This window comes from Gobius niger, assembly GCF_951799975.1.
Source record: "Gobius niger genome assembly, contig: SCAFFOLD_57, whole genome shotgun sequence".
NCBI lineage: Eukaryota > Metazoa > Chordata > Actinopteri > Gobiiformes > Gobiidae > Gobius > Gobius niger.
In genome coordinates, this window is record NW_027639070.1 from 130,773 (window position 1) to 150,588 (window position 19,816).

The window sequence follows — 19,816 nt, forward strand, 5'->3', positions numbered from 1 at the left end:
ATGATCATGACAATGTTTAACTTTATTAAAGACTGTGCTGCAGAGACGGGACGGTTTAGCTGAAAAATGACCTCTCAAATGTATGAATCAAACTCATTTCAGTGCACTCATTTATCTCATCGTCTTGAGTTTTTATTTGGAGAGCTCTGTAATGTTAGATGTTTAAGTTAAATGACTCATCTAGAAGGACGATGTCAGTTGCATAATTATACATTTATTTCAGTGAAGCAGCGACTTTAATGAAGAAATGTTATTTTCATTTTTATGTTTAAGCTGCTGACAGAAAAGTGACATAAAGGTAAAGTTAACTTAACGGTTTAAAATTGTTGTCCTTCTATGTCACTTCCTGTCAGTGTCCAATGAGGAAGGGCAACTATAAACATCACATACACTGCGTTCCAAATGATTATGCAAATGACATTTTTCTAAGATTTTCTAAATTGTCAACTCAAATGAGAGTCAGCATAATTTTTAAGTCTTTAACTGGTAGAGGATCATTTAAATGTGGTGGAAAAAATTTCCTAGTGAAAACAGTATTTTTTTCAAAAATAAATATAGTAAAAACCTCAAAATCCACTGTTCCAAGTTATTATGCAACTCATCGTTTCAATACATTTTAAAGCTTGTAATTAACTGAAAATGGTCATTTGTTGTATTTGTAGCATTAGGAGGTCATATTCACTGAAATCAAAAGCTATTTCAATCAAAAAAATATTAACAGGTCAAGTTATATTTAACATAGGAGCCCTTGTGTGAAGCAGCTTCAAAATTCTTAAATCCATTAAAATTGTAAGTTTTTGGACAGTTTCTGCTTGGATTTCTTTGCAGGTTGTCAGAATAGCCTCCCAGAGCTGCCGTTTGGATGAAAACTGCCTCCCACCCTCATAGATGTTTTGCTTGAGGCTCCAAATGTTCTCAATAGAGTTGAGGTCAGGGGAGGAGGGGGTCCACATCATGAGTTTCTCTCCTTTTATGCCCATAGCAGCCAGTGATGCAGAGGTTTTCTTTGCAGCAGGACATGGTGCGTTTTCATGAGGAAGAGGATTTTGTTCGGGAAAGCACGGCTTTTCTTTTTGTAGCATAGAAGACAGTGGTCAGTCAGAAACTCCACATATTTTTCAAAGGTCATTTTCACACCTTCAGGGAGCCTAAAAGGGCCTAAAGGGGCCGACCAGCTCTCTCACCATGATTCTGGCCCAAAACATGACTCCGCCACCTCCTTACTGACGTCACAGCCTTGTTGGGACATTGTGGTCATTCATCAACCATCCACTACTCCATTGAGTTGACCATCCAGGGCTACACGGCCTCATCAGTGAACAAGACTGTTTGAAAATGAGTCTTCATGTATTTCTGAGCCACTGCAGCCGTTTCTGTTCATCAGCTTCAGTTAACAGTTTAGGGGAGGCCCGGATAGAAGGTTTATGCACAACTGCAGCCTCTGGAGGGTCCTACACCTTCATGTTCAGGAGACTCCAGAGGCACCAGCAGCTTCAAATACCTGTATGCTGCTTTGTAGCATCTGTTCCCATAATCTGATGTGTTTGTCTGGCAGAAACCGTCCTCATCGTGCCTTTATCTGCACAAACCCGAGTGTGTCTGAATCATCCACAAATCTCTTATCAGTACAATGATTACACTTAATCTTTCATGAAATATTGAAGGTTTTCATACCTAGACCAAGGCATTCAACTATTTCACGCTTTTCATCAGCATAGAGATCCTTTTTCTTTACCATATAGCTTGAAAATGATGATCTGCTTAATAAAGTGGAACGTCCTTTTCAGTAGTTTTTCCCTTAACTGGGCTTAACCCGACAACTAATTATCCCAGGTCTCTGAGATTAATGTCAGTGATTCATAGAGCCCCAAGACACGACACCATCCATGAGTTTCATTATTATTGCTTTTTTTTACCTTTTTGACACAAAAATCCAATTTGCATAATAATTTGGAACGCAGTGTAATGGTCAAACTAAAGGAAACTGGGAACAATCTTTAGTAAAATCTAAGATATAATTGTGTGAACGATGTTTTAGCAAAATTGTCTAATGTGTCACATGCACGTTAAAGAAAGTCTCCGACAGATCATTTGCTCCAAAATGTTCGCAGCTCAGGTTTGTATAAAAACCCACATGATTTTATTTCTTTACAAAGGGACCTGACATTTGACACAAACTGGTTTTATCATCGCACACCCAGAGCAAAGTCTCAGTATCAGCTCTCGTTAGTGGGAGTTTTATATCTCTGTGAATGATTGACTGAAAGGGGCGGTTCCTCTCACAGCTGCTCTGGGCTCAGTCTCTGCCACAGACCTCAGGCAGGAGGATTTACCTCAGAGCAACGATAGAATTTACAATGGAAGAAAATCCAGCTTTACAAAAGTTCCTGACCTGCTCCGTTTGTCTGGAGACGTTTAAGGAGCCGGTGTCTCTGGGCTGTAACCACAGCTTCTGCCGCAGCTGCATTCAGGACTACTGTGAGAGGAACCAGACCAGGAACTGCCCGGTTTGTAAACGGAGATTGTCCAAAGATGTTATCATTAACTTTGCTCTGAAAGAACTGTGTGAGTCTTTCACGGGGAAACTGGATTTATCTGAGAGACCACAGACAGAGGGGGGAGAGCGGAGTGAGGCAGCTGAGTCCTCAGAGAAGCAGAGACGACCAGAGCAGCTTCAGTCTGAGCTGCAGACTCTCAGAGCAGAGAAACAGAGCTATGAGGAGCTGGAGAAAACCTACGAGGAGATTAATCAGTTCTGCAAGAAGCAGGTGCTCCAGAGTGAGCGTCTGATCCGAGCGGAGTTCTCTCGGCTGCAGAGCTTCCTCCAGCAGGAGGAGCAGAGGGCCTTAACTGCTCTGAGAGAGGAGCAGCTCCGACAGAAGAAGGACATGGACCCAGAGCTGCAGGAGGTCCGGGAGAAGCTCAGCGCTCTGAGCAGCAGCATTAAGGAGCTGAAGAAACATCTGCCGACAGGCGAGACGAGCACAAGACCCGAAAGGCTCCCACAGCAGACGACACCCCGTCTACGGCCCAAAGCAGGACTGCTCCTGGACCAGGCCAAAGTCCTGGGAAACCTGGGCTTCAGAGTGTGGAGCAACATGAGGAGCATCGCGTCCTACAGCCCCGTCCTTCTGGATCCTAACACTGCAGCAAGAAGCCTGTATCTGTCTGAGGATCTGAGGGGAGTGAGATTTGGAGACACTGATCAGAAAGTTCCTGATAATCCAGAGAGACTTAGTTATTATTCAGAGGTCCTGGGCTCTGAGGGCTTCAGCTCTGGGGTTCACCAGTGGGACGTGGAGGTGGGAGATCATCCAGACTGGACCATAGGAGTGGCCAAAGAGTCAGTGGACAGGACAGGAGAGCAGACTGCTTCACCTGATAATGGAGTCTGGGCTTTGTTTCATCACAGTGGGAAATACATTGACGAGTGTGGTGTCCAGGTCCCAGTGGAGACGTGTCCAGAGAAGCTCAGGGTGAAGCTGGACTATGATCTGGGGGAGGTTTCCTTCTACGACGCTGATGACATGACCCTCCTGTACACGCACTCTGACACTTTCACCGAGAAACTCTTTCCTTATTTCTATGTTTTGAACTCAGGTGCAGCAGAAACCAAAGAGCTCAGAGTCCTGCCCCGTGAAGCTCCTCAGACTCTCTGACACTTTATCTGTAAACATCTGTAAACATCTGTAAACATCTGCAAACATCTGTTTTCTGTTTTACTCACACTGAACACATTTTGGACTTAAAGTGCACAGGAGCTCTTAGGCTGAGTGCAGAATGAGTGAAATGTCAAAGTATTAACAATGAAAGAGCATCTGGTGTTGTTTATTTGTTGAAGGTGCACAGGGGGCTAAGGAAATGTATTGTCCTTAAAAAAGAACATTTTCTCAAAAAAAAAAAAAAATCACTGCTGTAGACGGGTAACAATGTGAGGAAAGCTAGAGATGAGTTTGGAGACAAAACTTGGAAACTGCCGTCACAGTCTTATTCTTTGTATTATTATTTCTGCACATTCCGATTATTATGTCATTCCGTCGATTAACATGTAACCTGTCGAACTCTACAACGCAAATCTATGAGACTCTGCCCTCGGCTCTTTGACCTTTATCTGCATCTTTATGATCTGCCCTTTGTCTGAATAAAGTCTGAAGCTGAAGTCTGTCAGAATGTTTGTGTGAAGTACAGTCAGGTTTGTTTTAGGATGGAGGCAGCACAGAGTCTGGCCTGAGAACCCTTTAAATATGACATATGACAGGTTTGATGGATAATATCTGTTGTATATGTTTTTAAATAGCGATTTACTTTGGTGCTGTGTGAGATGCTTTTTTAGCGCTCGGAGTCTCGTACCTGTTCCTGTCATGTCTGGTGTACATGACAAGTACATTAGCGGTTTTCCCAGGCGTACAAAACGTAAGGGAAGCTGCTGATAGAATGTATATCGAACTCTGAATGGCTGATAATTCAGTCAGTCACGCTGGCTGTCCGCTGTGCGGCCTGACCACACAGGAGGAGGAGCCGCTCGCCAGAGGCGTTTAAGGCACTTTTTAAACAGGAAATTACAGTTACACCGCGACTCAACTGTGCATTATATAAATAACTACAAATTAAATACACTATCAAAACATTTGACACTTTTTTTTCTTCATTTGGTCAGGGCCAGCAGAGAAGGCCCTGCTGGCCCTGACAGCACACCACTGCCCATATATGGTCATGTTAGAAGAAAACAAAGGAGGAAAAACGGAACTTCCTCCCATTTCTAAACCGTTAACAAATGCTGAATGACAAATATATTTTCCTACTAAATAAAAACAGAGAAACATGGAGAGGAGCAAAGTGGTTCAACAGCCCATAGATACAGTACATTAAAAACAGACAATGCTAACCGGGAAGCTAATGCTAATGAGTGCTGTTTTTTGCTTCTATTGAACAATCTGCTGAAAAAACACCAGCATGGACGTATTCACCGCTCTCCCCTCAGGCAGGAGGCTACAATCTATCAGGACCCATAGAGCCCGCCACTGGAACAGTGTTTCCCTCCCCCTTCAGACTCATGAACAACAACACGCCCCATAACTCAGTCACAGACCCATGTGTGGTGTGTCCGCACTGATCAGCTGCTATCACTTTATCACTTTATACACCTACACATCTGTAAATATAATCCCATCATCCCCCCGTCTTACCATATTTGACCTTTTATTATTTTAATATTATTTAATATTCTTATGCATGCCCCATGGCCTTATTTTTTCTAGTTTCTGTGTTATATGTGTAACCGGGTCACGGTGTGTAAATGAATAGGGTAGTCGTGCAGCATTCAGTCTGAGGGCCGTGGGTTCGAGTGGTGCATGTAAATAGCTCAATGGTGTCACCAATGCCATTTACATCTGGCTAAGGTGGAGGAGGAGTTGTCTGGTACCGGTCTCTCCTGTCAGGCGTCAGAAGCCCCAGTTTGGCCATAGTCAGTTGTACATAAAGGTAAATACAGTTTAGATTTGTTTTAGTCTTTGCTTCATAACGCACAGTGAACTAACATGTATATCGCTGCTTCAGTTGGCCTCTTGCTCAATTTATTGCTCTCCAATTGTTGGTGCTGAACCGTTATAAAGTTGCCTTGGAGATAAACCCTGGCCCGGCCCCTTTAACATTGAAATGCATGTTGCACGTAGGCTTTAGTACTGTAGGATGTGAATGTGGATTTAGTTTATCATTTCGTTTCTATTAAATTTGGTTTGGTTTGTTTACTAATTTGTTTGTGGTTACTTGGTTGTATATTCTCTTTTCTTTTGGTCGAACTGTTTATTTGCTGGAGTGATTTGTGTTTTGAGAGTGTGAACTATATTTTAAAGAAATAACCTATTTTTATGAATTGTCAAATAAAAATGATACATTTTTGTTCTATTTCTGACTTTGCTCCTTCTTGTAGCCAGACCTACCTGCTTATTTTCATAGGGAAACCCTCTGCTAACTTAATACACCCACATAGTGCAGACCAGTGGGCTTCTTGCCCCGCCTTCGTCCACAGCAGAGTAGAGAGATTACATATGTTACACATCAAACATTCCTAGTGTCTCAAACAATGGAAATAAAAACGATTCTGATTCTGATTTAGACTTGACTTTATTTGTGTGTCATAAATATGTTCCCACGTTTAGGCCACGCCCCCTTGTATGACACGTAGCTTCATCTCTCTCTTAGATTACAATATTTTTGCTACTGTGGTTTTTTCATTACAGTCCCTGACAGATGTGACGTTTTTGTTTTCTCCAGTTTCAGAAGACTTAACCTAACCTAACCTTAGACCAACTATGGTAAAGTAAATGAAGAGAGCTGAAGTCTGAATCAAGAGTGGTTTATTTTTTGGTCATTTATTGCACATGTGCACATGAAGAACACATGGCAAGTCTGCATCAGAGTTCTAACTATTACAAGGTCTAATTATTTATACCTAAACACACAGAGAAGGAGAAACTCCTGGTCACATCAGGTGATCCTCAGACTAACCGTTACATAAATCTCAAAGTACAGACCCAGAGAAAGACTACACACGGTCAGTTTAGGCCAGAACAGTCCTCGGGAGGTGAAAACACGGGTGTTTGCCTCTGATAAACTGTGTGCACAAATGTGTGACAAAGGTTCAACAGTAGCTCACAGTGCAAACATTAGAGCAGCATAAGATTGCAAAGTGAGGAGAGCGTGAGAGCTCCTCCCCCTCCCTCCTGATTGGTCCTGACAGGCTGGTTCACCGGGGCTCGTCTCATTGGTCAAAGTGACGGCCTGAGGATTGTGATGAGTGTTTGAGATCAGCAAAGGGACGGACTTCAGACGAATATTACAACACAACCATGTATTACATGTGTAAAACATTAAACTTACAGACTTTAAAATCATAACTTGTTTGATCTTGGAAACTAAGTCCTACTTACATTTTGATGACTCATATTGTAGATTTATCAGGTTCAAACTGCTCTGTTTGCTTTTGATTATCCCTTGGTGATGAATAAAGATCGAGCCACAGCTGTCCTGGGGCAGACTGGCAGAGCCCAGGCTGCCATTTTGCACCATCAGCACCTTCCTCCGCCACCCTCTCACTCACACTACATTCACAAGGCAAACATCTGTAGCAACAAAGTTACAGACACTTTTAGAACATGTTTCCATCAGTACACGGTAAAAAAGAGCAACTAACAAAGTTGTCCTACGTGATCGTAACTTTTCCTCTGGTTAATATTTCACAATCATATAATAAAGTGATAAAGTGAGTGCAGTTCATGTCAGTATTATAATCGTATCTGGAGCCAATGACACAGAGACAGCGGCTTTTATGATCATGACAATGTTTAACTTTATCAAAGAGAGAGTTGCAAAGACTTGAATAATGACCTCAAATGTCAGTTCACACATCTGTCTCATCGTCTCAAGTTTTTCTTTTGGAGATTCTGTAATGTTAGACGGTCCAGGTAAAGAAATTCTCCTACAGATCAGGGTTGCATAGGTTTGTATGAAAAGTCACATGACTTTATTTCTTCAGACTCTTAACCCAATGAGAAAAACTGAGACAACCCTCTCCATTAGTCTGTTTACATTACATCAACTGAATTGAAATGGTCTTAAACTGACGGCTTCTTTTATTTTGAGGTAAATTGATTTTCTCAACAGTAAAACCTTTTATTAACTGAAGACATACTCAGTTAATGTGCACATTCATCTACATTTGAGTTGGTTGCTCACTTATTTGAGTTGTTCCATTGATATTGTCTGTGTAGGCTCTCAGTCGTACAGGTGTTGTCCATCTTTAATGAAGGTTGTTGAGTTTAAACGTGTGGTACAAACTCAAAGGAACTTCAGTGAAGGTTGTTGATCATCTTCTGGGTTGACCATTTTAAAATGTTAACTTGAATTTCTTTTCTGGGGCTTCGCTGCTTCAGGACCTGGACATCCTGCTGTCATTGATGGAATAATGAACTCTACAGGAACTCATGGAGGACAAACGTCCGGCCATCAGTTCAAGCCCTCAAGCTCAATCTCTTTGGTCTGAAGCAGGACAAGGATCCCAAACAGACCAACAAATCCACTTCTGAGCAGCTCAAAAAGAACAAATTAAGGTTTGAGTGGCCAGGTCAGAGTCCAGACTTAAATCCATTTGAGATGCTGTGGTGTGACCTCAGAAGGCCAGTTCATGCACGAAAACCCTCCAATATGGCTGAGTTTAACTAATTCTGCAGAGAACAGTGGACCCTCCTCAGTGAAGTGACAAACTCATCACCAGTCATCACCAACACGTGACCTCAGTTACTGCTGCAAAGGGCGAGTTCAGGCATTTACTTTTTCACACAGAGGTTTGGGTTTTTCTTTGCCAAAATAAATGTGATAAACTGCTTATTGTATTCACTGATAATGTCCTTGTGTGATGTAAAACATGTTTTGATGAACAGAAACATTTAAGTGTGGTAAATATAAACAAATGAAAAGACTTTTTCACGGCACTGTGTGAACAGTATTTTTAAGTTCACGTAAAGCTGCTCTCAGTGATCCCGTTTTGCCGGTGCTGCATGGACAACATGCCTCAGCTGTTTCCTCCCATTCACCAAAACATCCAGCGAAAGTTGCAGAAGTAAACAATAACAGTGACTGCTCGTATTGGCTTCCTTACTGAGACAAGCCAAAAAATCTAATAAGCAACAAAGACTGATGAAAAAGTCTCAAATGAACTCTGTACACAGTGCACAGGTGTTGTATCCTTTGAGAGAAAATTGTGCACTTTCTAACTTAATTGGCAAATTACTCCATCACTATAGCTCAAAACAATCTTTGTGTTTTAAATAATGGACATGTACCTTAAAAACTTAGCTGAACAAAATGTTTTCCTTCTTTGTGAAGAATCCCGACAGGTCCAGGACAGTGCAGCCATGTGACCGAGTGTCGAGTGGGTGGAGCCAGGTGCTTCTTTTAGTGATGGACCTATGGCTCTTTAAAGGGAGCCATTCACAATATAACATTGATATTTCCCTCTATGGAGTTTGTTATCACAAAAAACAAGCACACGACCCGATTAAGCTTCTACTGCTCTCAGTCAGTTGTGTGTTATTTCATTAGGACTTTTATTTCTCAAACTTTGTGCTCACTTTGAGCTTCTCGTGGACCTGCAGCAGCGGCGGAGATGAGGAGGAGACAGTGGGCGTTGATGTCGCTGCCGTTCGGAGGCGGCGAAGAGCGGAAGGTGTGGAATCCTACACTCCGGTCTCCGCCACTCCAGCAGTGACTTTTGTTTTGCAAAATGCACAACTAAAGTGACGCCCCTCCCCCACAGAGGAAAAAACAGAACGAAGAAAGAAAGTGAACGGCTCTCTGCAGGGACTTTTTTGTGTCAGTGCAACTAGATTTTCAGTTTTCACAATTGTTGTTTCAATGAGAAAATGTCCCTCTGAACAAGGGGGTGTTTTGACCTAATTCAACAAAAGTACATACAACAATATATATAACAAACAATGCAAATGTTCTAATCCCAGGAACATAATAATTAAAGCCATTGCAACAGATTCCTTGGATGACTTATTACAGAGACCTGACATTTGACACAAACTGGTTTTATCATCGCACACCCAGAGCAAAGTCTCAGTATCAGCTACAGTTTATGGGAGTTTGATTTCCCTGTGAATGATTGACTGAAAAGAGGTTGTTCGTGTCTCTGCTGCTCTGGGCTCAGTCTGTGCCACAGACCTCTCTCAGGCAGGAGGATTTACCTCAGAGCTCAGACCTCTGTGACCCAACGTTAGAGTTTACAATGGCAGAAAAACGAGCTCTGGAGAAGTTCCTGACCTGCTCCGTTTGTCTGGAGACGTTTAAGGAGCCGGTGTCTCTGGGCTGTAACCACAGCTTCTGCCGCCGCTGCATTCAGGACTACTGGGAGGAGAACCAGACCAGGAACTGCCCGGTTTGTAAACGGAGGTCATGGAAGGAACTAGAGGTGAACTTTGCTCTGAAAGAACTGTGTGAGTCTTTTACTGAGAGACTGGATCTCTCTGAGAGACCACAAATGGAGTCCTCAAAGAAGAAGAGACGACCAGAGCAGCTTCAGTCTGAGCTGCAGACTCTCAGAGCAGAGAAACAGAGCTATGAGAAGCTGGAGAAAACCTACAAGGAGATTAATCAGTTCTGTCAGAAACAGGCTGCCCAGAGTGAGCGTCTGATCCGAGCGGAGTTCTCTCGGCTGCAGAGCTTCCTCCAGCAGGAGGAGCAGAGGGCCTTATCTGCTCTGAGAGAGGAGCAGCTCCGACAGAAGAAGGACATGGGCCCAGAGCTGCAGGAGGTCCGGGAGAAGCTCAGCGCTCTGAGCAGCAGCATTAAGGAGCTGGAGAAACAACTACCGACAGGCAGCTCCAGCCCAGAACCAGAGAGCCCCTTTCCACGTCTACGGCCCAAAGCAGGACTGCTCCTGGACCAGGCCAAAGTCCTGGGAAACCTGGGCTTCAGAGTGTGGAGCAACATGAGGAGCATCGTGTCCTACAGCCCCGTCCTTCTGGATCCTAACACTGCAGCAAGAAGTCTGTATCTGTCTGAGGATCTGAGGGGAGTGGGACAGGGAGACCAATGTCAGAAAGTTCCTGATAATTCAGAGAGATTTTGTTTATACTCAAATGTCCTGGGCTCTGAGGGCTTCAGCTCTGGGGTTCACCAGTGGGACGTGGAGGTGGGAGATCATCCAGACTGGATCATAGGAGTGGCCAAAGAATCAGTGGACAGGACAGGACAGAGGACTGGTTCACCTGATAATGGAGTCTGGGCTTTATTCCATCGTAGTGGAAAATACTCTAACGGCTGCAAGGTCCAGGTCCCAGTAAAGTCTCCTCCTCAGAAGCTCAGGGTGAAGCTGGACTATGATCTGGGGGAGGTTTCCTTCTATGACGCTGATGACATGACCCTCCTGTACACGCACTCCGACACTTTCACGGAGAAACTCTTTCCTTATTTCAGTGTTGGAGAAGCAAGTGCAGCTGAAACCAAAGAGCTGCGAGTCCTGCCCCGTGAAGCTCCTCAGACTCGGGGACACATGTGAACATCTGCTGGCTTTGACTCTGGACTCTGAGGTGTTTGTGGGCGGGGCTCAGGGGACTGAGGGTGTATTATGTTTAAATTATAAAATGATCTCAAAATAAATCACTGTGAGGGAAGGGGCACGATGCTTATATGAGATGTTTTATTTTATTTTACAAACGTGTGAGAAAGTTAGGGTTTGGACACAGAACTTGGAAACTTTGTCTTATTTTTTGTATTATTATTTCTATTATGATGTCATTCTGTGTCATTTAACTTAACTCCCACCTGAACGGAGCACAGTTTCTCCAGTTTGGCTTTACCCCAGTCCAAAAGCTTCTGGAAAAAAGGTGAGAAAATACGACAGAACTGAGACAAAAACAATGATGGAAATGTGACAAAAAAGTGAGAAAAAATTGACAAATCAATTGACAAAATAGGACAAAAAATGACGAAAAATTGACAAAAAACGTACGAAAAAATAATAAAAAAGTGGCAAAAAATTTGATAAAAAATTGACAAAAAATGACAAAAAATTGACAAAAATGAGTTGAATAACCCCCTAAAAATGATGGAAAAATGATGAAAAAAAGGCAAAGAATTGACAAAAAAAGGACAAGAAAATGTACAAAAAATGTACAAAAACATGATGAAAAAATGATGAAAAAGTGGCAAAAATGTGATAAATATTTGACAAAAAATTGACCAAATATTTACGAACAATTTGACCCAAAATTCACAAAAACGTTACAAAGATGAATTGAAACCCCCCCAAAAAATGGAAAAAAATCTGATGACGTGAGGATCCATTCAGATGAGTTTTGTAGATCTTAGCTTTCAAATGGGGCGTTACACTGGCCAACAGGATTTGGGTAAAGCTGACCTCGGTTCAGGCGGGAGTTAAGAGGTTAAAGGTTCCAGCAGGAGACTGAGGTTTATCTGTAAAAGTGGAGCTTGATCTTTTGTCTGAATAAAGTCCGAGTCTGTCGTCAGTGATGTTTGTGGTTTGTTTTAGGATAACAGAGACCACGATAAATAACTACAGCGTAAAACAGGTAAATAAATAAACAAAGGGTGACCCCACGTGAAGGACACGACTCTCCCGGGTTCCTGTGGATCTGACTGAGGCGGATCGAGCTGCTGTTTCTGGAGCGTCTGGGGAATAGAACCCTCACACATCCATCCTCTGCTGTCCCCCAGGAGCTGACCTCGATTCAGACGAGAGGAGGGAGGGAGAGGGGGGGGGAGAGAGAGGGGGGGAGAGAGAGGGGGAGAGAGAGGGGGGAGAGAGAGGAGGAGAGAGGGGAGGAGAGAGGGGGAGGAGAGAGGAGGACAGGGGAGGAAAGGGGGGGGGGGAGAGAGGGGGAGAGAGGGGGAGAGAGGGGGGAGGAAAGGAAGAGAGGAGAGAGAGGGGGAGAGAGGGGGGAGGAAAGGAAGAGAGGAGAGAGAGGAGAGTGAAGGAAGAGAGTGGAAGAGGGGAGAAAGGGGAAAGGGAGAGGAGAAAGAAGCAAAGAGAGAGAGGAAAGGGAGAGAAAGTTGGTGAGAAAGGGGGAGGGAGGGAGGGAGGGGGGTGGTCGGAGACAAAGGGAGGGACGTGTGAAGGTCAAACCTACCAGTAAAAGCAGCGAGAAACATAAGTCGGTCGTGTTCAGTCAAATAGCACTGATATAACACAGTACTGCAGCAGCTGCATTAGTAGTAGTAGCAGTAGTAGCAGTAGTAGCAGTAGTAGCAGTAGTAGCAGCAGTAGCAGCAGTAGTAGCAGTAGTAGCAGTAGCAGTAGCAGTAGCAGCAGTAGTAGTAGTAGTAGTAGTAGCAGTAGCAGTAGCAGTAGCAGTAGCAGTAGTAGTAGTAGTAGTAGTAGTAGTAGTAGTAGTAGTAGTAGTAGTAGTAGTAGTAGTAGTAGTAGTAGTAGTAGTAGTAGTAGTAGTAGTAGTGTGTTTATTTTTATTTATTGCTGCCTTTGAGTTTTGTGAATGTCTTTTTCAAGAGAATGTTGTAGAAACTGTCCGGTCCAGACGAGCTGCTTTTCTGATCCTTTAAACACGCCTGCCTACAGTGCGGCCCAGGGGCCAAATGTGGCCCACAGACCAACATTCTGTGGCCCTCAGGCTTCTTATTGTATCATAGGAAAGGTTCAATCAGGGACTGGACTGGGTTTGGTCAAGTTAACGTTTCTCTTCTCGTCACAGAAGCTTCTGAGTTCTTTAGTCAGAAAACACTTTACCCAAACCGGACTCAGCTCCTCCAGGAGGAGGAACCAGAACCTGCTGAACATCCTCTACTCTGATCTCAGGCCTTTGCTCTGCTGAGTCACACCAGCCTTAAAGAGGGGGGGTCACCTGACCTCACAGGCCGTCATACAGCGGGACAAGGATACTCCTGGATGACTGAGAGTGTGTGGAGGCTGCAGCAGAAGCACAACGTGTTGTTTACACATTTCTAATGGAGTGGAGTAAAAGGAAGAAGTTCTCGACACAAACAGTCCTACTACTCGAGTAAAGCTCCTCAACAACTCTGTCCGTCTCCATGGCAACTGTGGAGCATCGTTTATGGACGGGCTAAAAATACCAGCGGCAGGTGAGAAACGAGCTCAGAGCTTTTACCCGCCAAAATAAGAGCGTCAGGACCAGAGCTTTTATTTTCCAATACCATACTAAAATATCTGTCATGTAGAAGCAAAACACAGAAGAAGAACTCGTTTAGAGGCAAAAACAACCAAGAAACTTCCTTTAACTACGGAAAAAAAACACTTTCCACATTTTCCATCTTTCCACGATCTTCTCTGTGCCGTGAATATGGAGATATGAAATGTCCATGTCGTTCATCCCTAAAACCAGCTCTCTCCGGCCCCCCCTCTCTCTCTCTCTCTGGCGTCTTGGTGTTTATCTCAGAGCGTTTCAGCATCGACTTTCACACTTTCACAACTTTTATGACAAAGGTCGGTGACGTCACGGACACTTTCAGAATGATCTAATGTGGCTTTTTCTTTGAGTGAACAAATGAACGAGGAAAAGTCGCTGCAGATACAGGTGGTGGTGCTACATGTTGCTCTTCATCGCTACAATAGTTGATTTTGTTCGACTAAAACGTGGCATTTGCCAGAGTTTCATTTGTTTAGTGTAGCATGTGATTTGCATAGAGAGAATGAAACGCAAATGTATCTATACCAACAGATAAAGTAAGTGTTTTTATTTACAGTTATAAGGGTCACACTTGACATGTGACCCACGACCCACAGGAACTTTTTCATCTTGGCCTCGGAGACTAAAAGTTTGGGCCCTGGTTTAGACTCAAGTGTTGATGCTGTTGGTCCAGGACAGGATTAAAGGAACTGACTTTCCCCCACAGTTTTGCTCTTTTTTAATCACTTATATTTATCGTAGTTTCCCCATTTTCCCTCCCGGTTGATTCCACATTCTTTCTTGTTTCTGCTCAGCCACTGGAACAGATGTTTTAGTAAAGGTTAAAAGAAGAAGAAAACAAAACGTAGCCTGGCATCCAGACTAATCTCCTGTTTATTAATAAATAAACAGGAGACTAGTCTGGGGACCCTGTCGTAGAAAAGCTGCTGCTGGAGGCGGGACTAATGTGGGACAACCGAAGCGCAGCAGCCAATGAGAACAGAGCGGATGTGACGACAGAAACAGTGACATTAACAATGGCGCTCCTGCCACACGGAGTTCAGGAAATGACTTCTGTCGTTTATGTCAGAAACACTTCAGAATACAAGCAAACCGGAGCATTAAAAACTACAAAACAAAGGCGCAACAACGTGACGTTCAGGGAGCTGCTCTGATTGGTCGGTCGGCTCCATATCGCTGCGTCACTTCCTTTGAAAGCGAGTGTTGCCAGACCCTCTTCTGTAAAGGGGCGGAGTCTGGTTGACGAGACTAAACAAAACGTTGAGTTAAGACTAAACAGTATCGGAAAAAAATATTGGAAAACTGGTAGAAAGAGAAAAATACAGTTTTGATGCTGTTTATCCAACTTTCCTAAAAACTTTTCCCAATCTGTATTACTATTGTGGAGAGAAAGATCAGGTCCAGGCACTCAAGTAGAAAAGGCTTTATTAATGGGCCAGAAACATTAGAGATCACACCAGCCCGTGTCATCAGGGCGTGTGGAGACAGACAGTCTGACCACAGGTGTGTAGCCGGGACAGGGACACACATGCTGTCATAGTCCTTTTGGACACAGAGTGTATATATAGTGGCAACAAGACAAAACCTGAAGAACAAAATGACAAAAACAAGAGAGGTCCAGATCCTCATCCAGGCCAGGGTCCTCTGTAGCATTGAGAACATGGATCCAACATGATTCTCTTTGCCTGAGGCGGAAGGTTTCATCCCCACCCCTGGTGATAACCTCAACTCCTGACACCTGCAGGTGTAGTCATGGCTGTAATGGACATCCATGTAATGTCTGGCCATAACTTAGGTCAGGGGTCGGCAACGTCAGGCCCAGGGGCCAAATCCGGCCCTCCAGCACAGAGCCTCTGGCCCCCAATATGATTTTGAGAAATATGATTATGCAAATACCTGTTAAAGTACACAAAAACTGCGAGAAATAGTGTCTTTTTATGGTGTATTTTTAAATGTCTTTGGAAAACATCCCACTTGGTCATATATAATGTAATACAGTGATTCTCAACTGGTGGGTCGAGACTCAAAAGTGGGTCACGAGCCTATAGGGAACTTTCTTTCAATATTTTCAATCTGAAACTACAGGGAAACACACTGGAGTCTGTTTGTATTATTGGGTTGTTTTGATCATAATTTCAGTCTTCAAAGCAAATCTACAACTTGTTCAATAAAAACATGTGGTAAATGCAATAGGTTATATGATATCTGACAAATCACACTTTTATTTGGGTCACACTTTGTCATTAAGGTAATGCGGGTCTCAGAGCCGGACTATTTTAGAACCACTGATGGAAAACATTTGCAGAAAATGGTTCTTAACTGTGAGGCTCGGCCCTCGGTGTTTTGGCGATGAGGAAAATCGTCCCTCCGTGATGCAAACTTGCCTCCCCCTGATTTATGTTTTGAGAGTGAAAGGCATATCTGTGTTCAGCCACTCTGTCCCTTAGCCTCCCTTTAGTGAGGCCCACACAGAAGCACCACAGGGGCATTCAAGGCCATGCACTACATGGGAGGTGTTGCAACTGAACCATTTATAGAAAACATCCTTTCAGCAGCCAGGTCCATAGAAGTGTCAGTCTTCACCATATTCTCACAATATCTACAATGGCCACAGGAAAAGCTCCCTTTTGGACGGGAAAGCCATGTGGTGGCCTAGTGGATGGAAGATGGCTCCTCACAAGCTGGTCTTTAATGGTGGGGGCTCTTCTGAAGCCTGGAGGCTCAGGGAAAACCTCTCGCTCACAATGATGTTTCTTTGTATCACCCGTTGGACCTGGGCTTTACTGTAACTAGTTTTTACTAATATTTTCCTCATGCCCCCCTCCCCCCCATGTTTTCCACAAAATGATTCCCATTTTTTCCCACATTGACACTGGAGACGAATCTGATGTTGTAAATATGCAGATCTTACACACATTATTCACGCTCAGGTATCGGCAGAAAGTATCGCTCAGGGATCGGTATCGAAAACCCAGTATCGTCATAATACTGGTTTCTAAAAGAGTTCTTTCTAATGCACCACACACACATGTCCTTTGTAACACCGGACTATTAGAATACCGTAAGTTCTCTAATACTGGCCTGTATTCCATTAGAGGCCGGGTCTCTTACAGGGGCCGGGTCTGACAGAGGCCGGGTCTCCGACAGAGGCCGGGTCTCCGACAGAGGCCGGGTCTAACAGAGGCCGGGTCTCCGACAGGGGTCGGGTCTAACAGGGGCCGGGTCTCCGACAGTAGAAATATTCCCCATGTTAGGAATCTGTCTCATACTGGTGTAAATGAAAACTCACGTGCAGGAAGTAACAAACTGAACCCGAGCCGAGGGCGACGCTGCGGAGGAGCTGATCCCAGCGTAACTTTGACACAGATTTAGACACTTTTCAAACCTCCTGTGACCATATTTGGAAACAGGGCAAATGTCGTGTGACCCTCCAGGGTTTTAATAAAGTCTCCATCGCGTCTTCAAAGCACGTCCAGCTGCTCCGTGTGCAGGTCAGTCCCACGCCTCAAATAACTCCTCCCATCAGCGCGAGCGTCTCGTCTTCTCTCGGGTCAGTCTCATGATCGATCACAAACACAAACGCTCCGTCTAAACTCGCCTTTTACACGAGATAACAACAAATAATCCAGAAACAGAAACCTGCAGTGACACTGATGTCAAAGCTCCGCTAACAGCAACGAAACACTTCCTGTTGTCCCGACAAAATAAAAGGCGTCAATGTTCCAGCCGCTGGGAGAGGGTTTGAAATGTTAATTAATAAATGAACCTAATATTTTAGTTCAAATGGACACAAATGTCGTTTTTCTTCCTGGTCGTCCGTTTTGCTCAAATAGAAATGAAGGCCTGTCTCTAATTGTGGCCTGGTTCCAATAAAGGCCTGGTCCTAGATGTGGTCTATATTAGAGCATTTATGGTAATATAAATAAAAGAAAGTCAGTGAAATGTGACATGATCCAGGTCGCTGTAACTGAGGATGTTTTTAGGAGCGAGAGTCGCCGGAGAACAGGAGGAGGAGGAGGAGGAGGCGTCCCGCGGTGTCTGCGGAGCGGCCCATTCCTCTTCAGCGCTTTAATCCAATCCCTCTGCGATGGAGGCGATTATCCCCCCCCCCACACATCACCCCCCCCCACCGACGCAGGAACATCGTCCCCCGTGAAGACACACGAGCCGGAGCGTTATCCCGCTCACACTGACACTGAGCAGACGGATGCTTCCCCCTCTGCGCCATTACACTGATGCACGGTAATTCACTGGGCTGGGGAGGGAGGGGGGCGAGGGGGGCGAGGGCCCGGGATAATGAAGAGATGCAGCATTTTAAGGCGAGACGCAGCAGGTGAATGCAGAAAACAAGAAAAATAAAGAATAAAGAAAAAAATCCTCCTTGTTTGTTTGGTTCGAAGCTAAATGTGGTTGAGTGGAGCCTGTGGACCTTCCTCTGTGATCACCAGGTCTGATCAACGGCCCTCAGGGTTCACCGTCCCGACTGGTGCTTCCCAAAACCAAACTTCAGGAGACCAGGGGGAGGCAAGTTTGCATCATGAAGGGCCAATTTTCATCATCGCCAAAACACCGAGACCCGCATTACCTTAATGACAAAGTGTGACCCAAATAAAACTGTAACTTTGTCATAAATCACAGAAAATATTGCACTTCCCACATGTTTTTACTGAACAAGTCGTAGATTTGCTTTGAAGACTGAAATTATGATCAAAACAACCCAATAATACAAACAGACTCCAGTGTGTTTCCGTGTAGTTTTAGATTGAAAATATTGAAAGAAAGTTCCCTGTAGGCTCGCGACCCACTTTTGAGTCCCCGACCCACCAGTTGAGAATCACTGTTTTACATTATATATGGCCAAGTGGGGTGTTCTGCAAAGACATTTAAAACATACCAGCGCCACCGCCAGTACATAGGCCGTGTCCGGATACCTCCGCACGATGGCACAGTGCGTTACGGGGCTCCCGGTGGCAGATTGCAATAGATTCACTCTCGCCGCAGTTTTATGAATTTAATAATGATGGCATTTTCCCAAATTTGCAAAGCGAAAGCTCTATATCTGATATAGACGGTTTGTCTTCGTTTCGGACGCTATAAATAGTCCATGTAATACCCTGGAAACATCAACAACACATCGTTATAGTTCCTTTACTTTGATGTGAAAAGGCTTTGTCTGTATTTTTTTATGTAATAAGCACTGTTAAACTTTTTGGAAACGATTTCAGTTTGTGCAGGACGATCAATGCTTTCTGAACATATTAACACACATTTAAAAAAAATACCGCGATAAAACCGAAAACCGTGATAATTTTGGTCACAATAACCGTGAGGTAAAATTTTCATACCGTGACAGCCCTAATGTAGAGGCCCCTCCACCCTGACCACTGCAGGAACCCTCCACCCTGACCACTACAGGAACCCTCCACCCTGACCACTACCTGAACCCTCCACCCTGACCACTACATGAACCCTCCACCCTGACCACTACAGGAACCCTCCACTCTGACCACTACATGAACCCTCCACCCTGACCACTGCAGGAACCCTCCACTCTGACCACTACATGAACCCTCCACTCTGACACTACATGAACCCTCCACTCTGACACTACATGAACCCTCCACTCTGACCACTACATGAACCCTCCACCCTGACCACTGCAGGAACCCTCCACTCTGACCACTACATGAACCCTCCACTCTGACACTACATGAACCCTCCACTCTGACACTACATGAACCCTCCACTCTGACCAATACATGAACCCTCCACTCTGACACTACATGAACCCTCCACTCTGACACTACATGAACCCTCCACTCTGACACTACATGAACCCTCCACCCTGACCACTACAGGAACCCTCCACTCTGACCACTACAGGAACCCTCCACTCTGACACTACATGAACCCTCCACTCTGACCACTACATGAACCCTCCACCCTGACCACTACAGGAACCCTCCACTCTGACCAATACATGAACCCTCCACCCTGACCACTACAGGAACCCTCCACCCTGACCACTGCAGGAACCCTCCACCCTGACCACTACATGAACCCTCCACTCTGACCACTGCAGGAACCCTCCACTCTGACCAATACATGAACCCTCCACCCTGACCACTGCAGGA

At 44.5% G+C, this 19,816-nt stretch overlaps 2 protein-coding genes across 2 annotated transcripts in view; one reads left to right on the plus strand and one right to left on the minus strand.

Moving 5' to 3' along the window:
* LOC306982943 (protein kinase C-binding protein NELL1-like) overlaps positions 1 to 19,816 on the minus strand; it is a gene marked incomplete at both ends in the record, with an annotated part of 170,190 nt that overhangs the window by 77,579 nt on the left and 72,795 nt on the right. The window lies entirely within an intron of this gene.
* On the plus strand, positions 2,358 to 11,059 carry LOC306982939 (uncharacterized protein; the record flags this gene model as incomplete). Its single annotated transcript, XM_079583384.1, has 3 exons — positions 2,358 to 3,600; positions 9,153 to 9,223; positions 9,710 to 11,059. The coding sequence occupies 3 exons, from the start codon at positions 2,358 to 2,360 to the stop codon at positions 11,057 to 11,059; spliced, it is 2,664 nt and encodes an 887-aa protein (XP_079439510.1).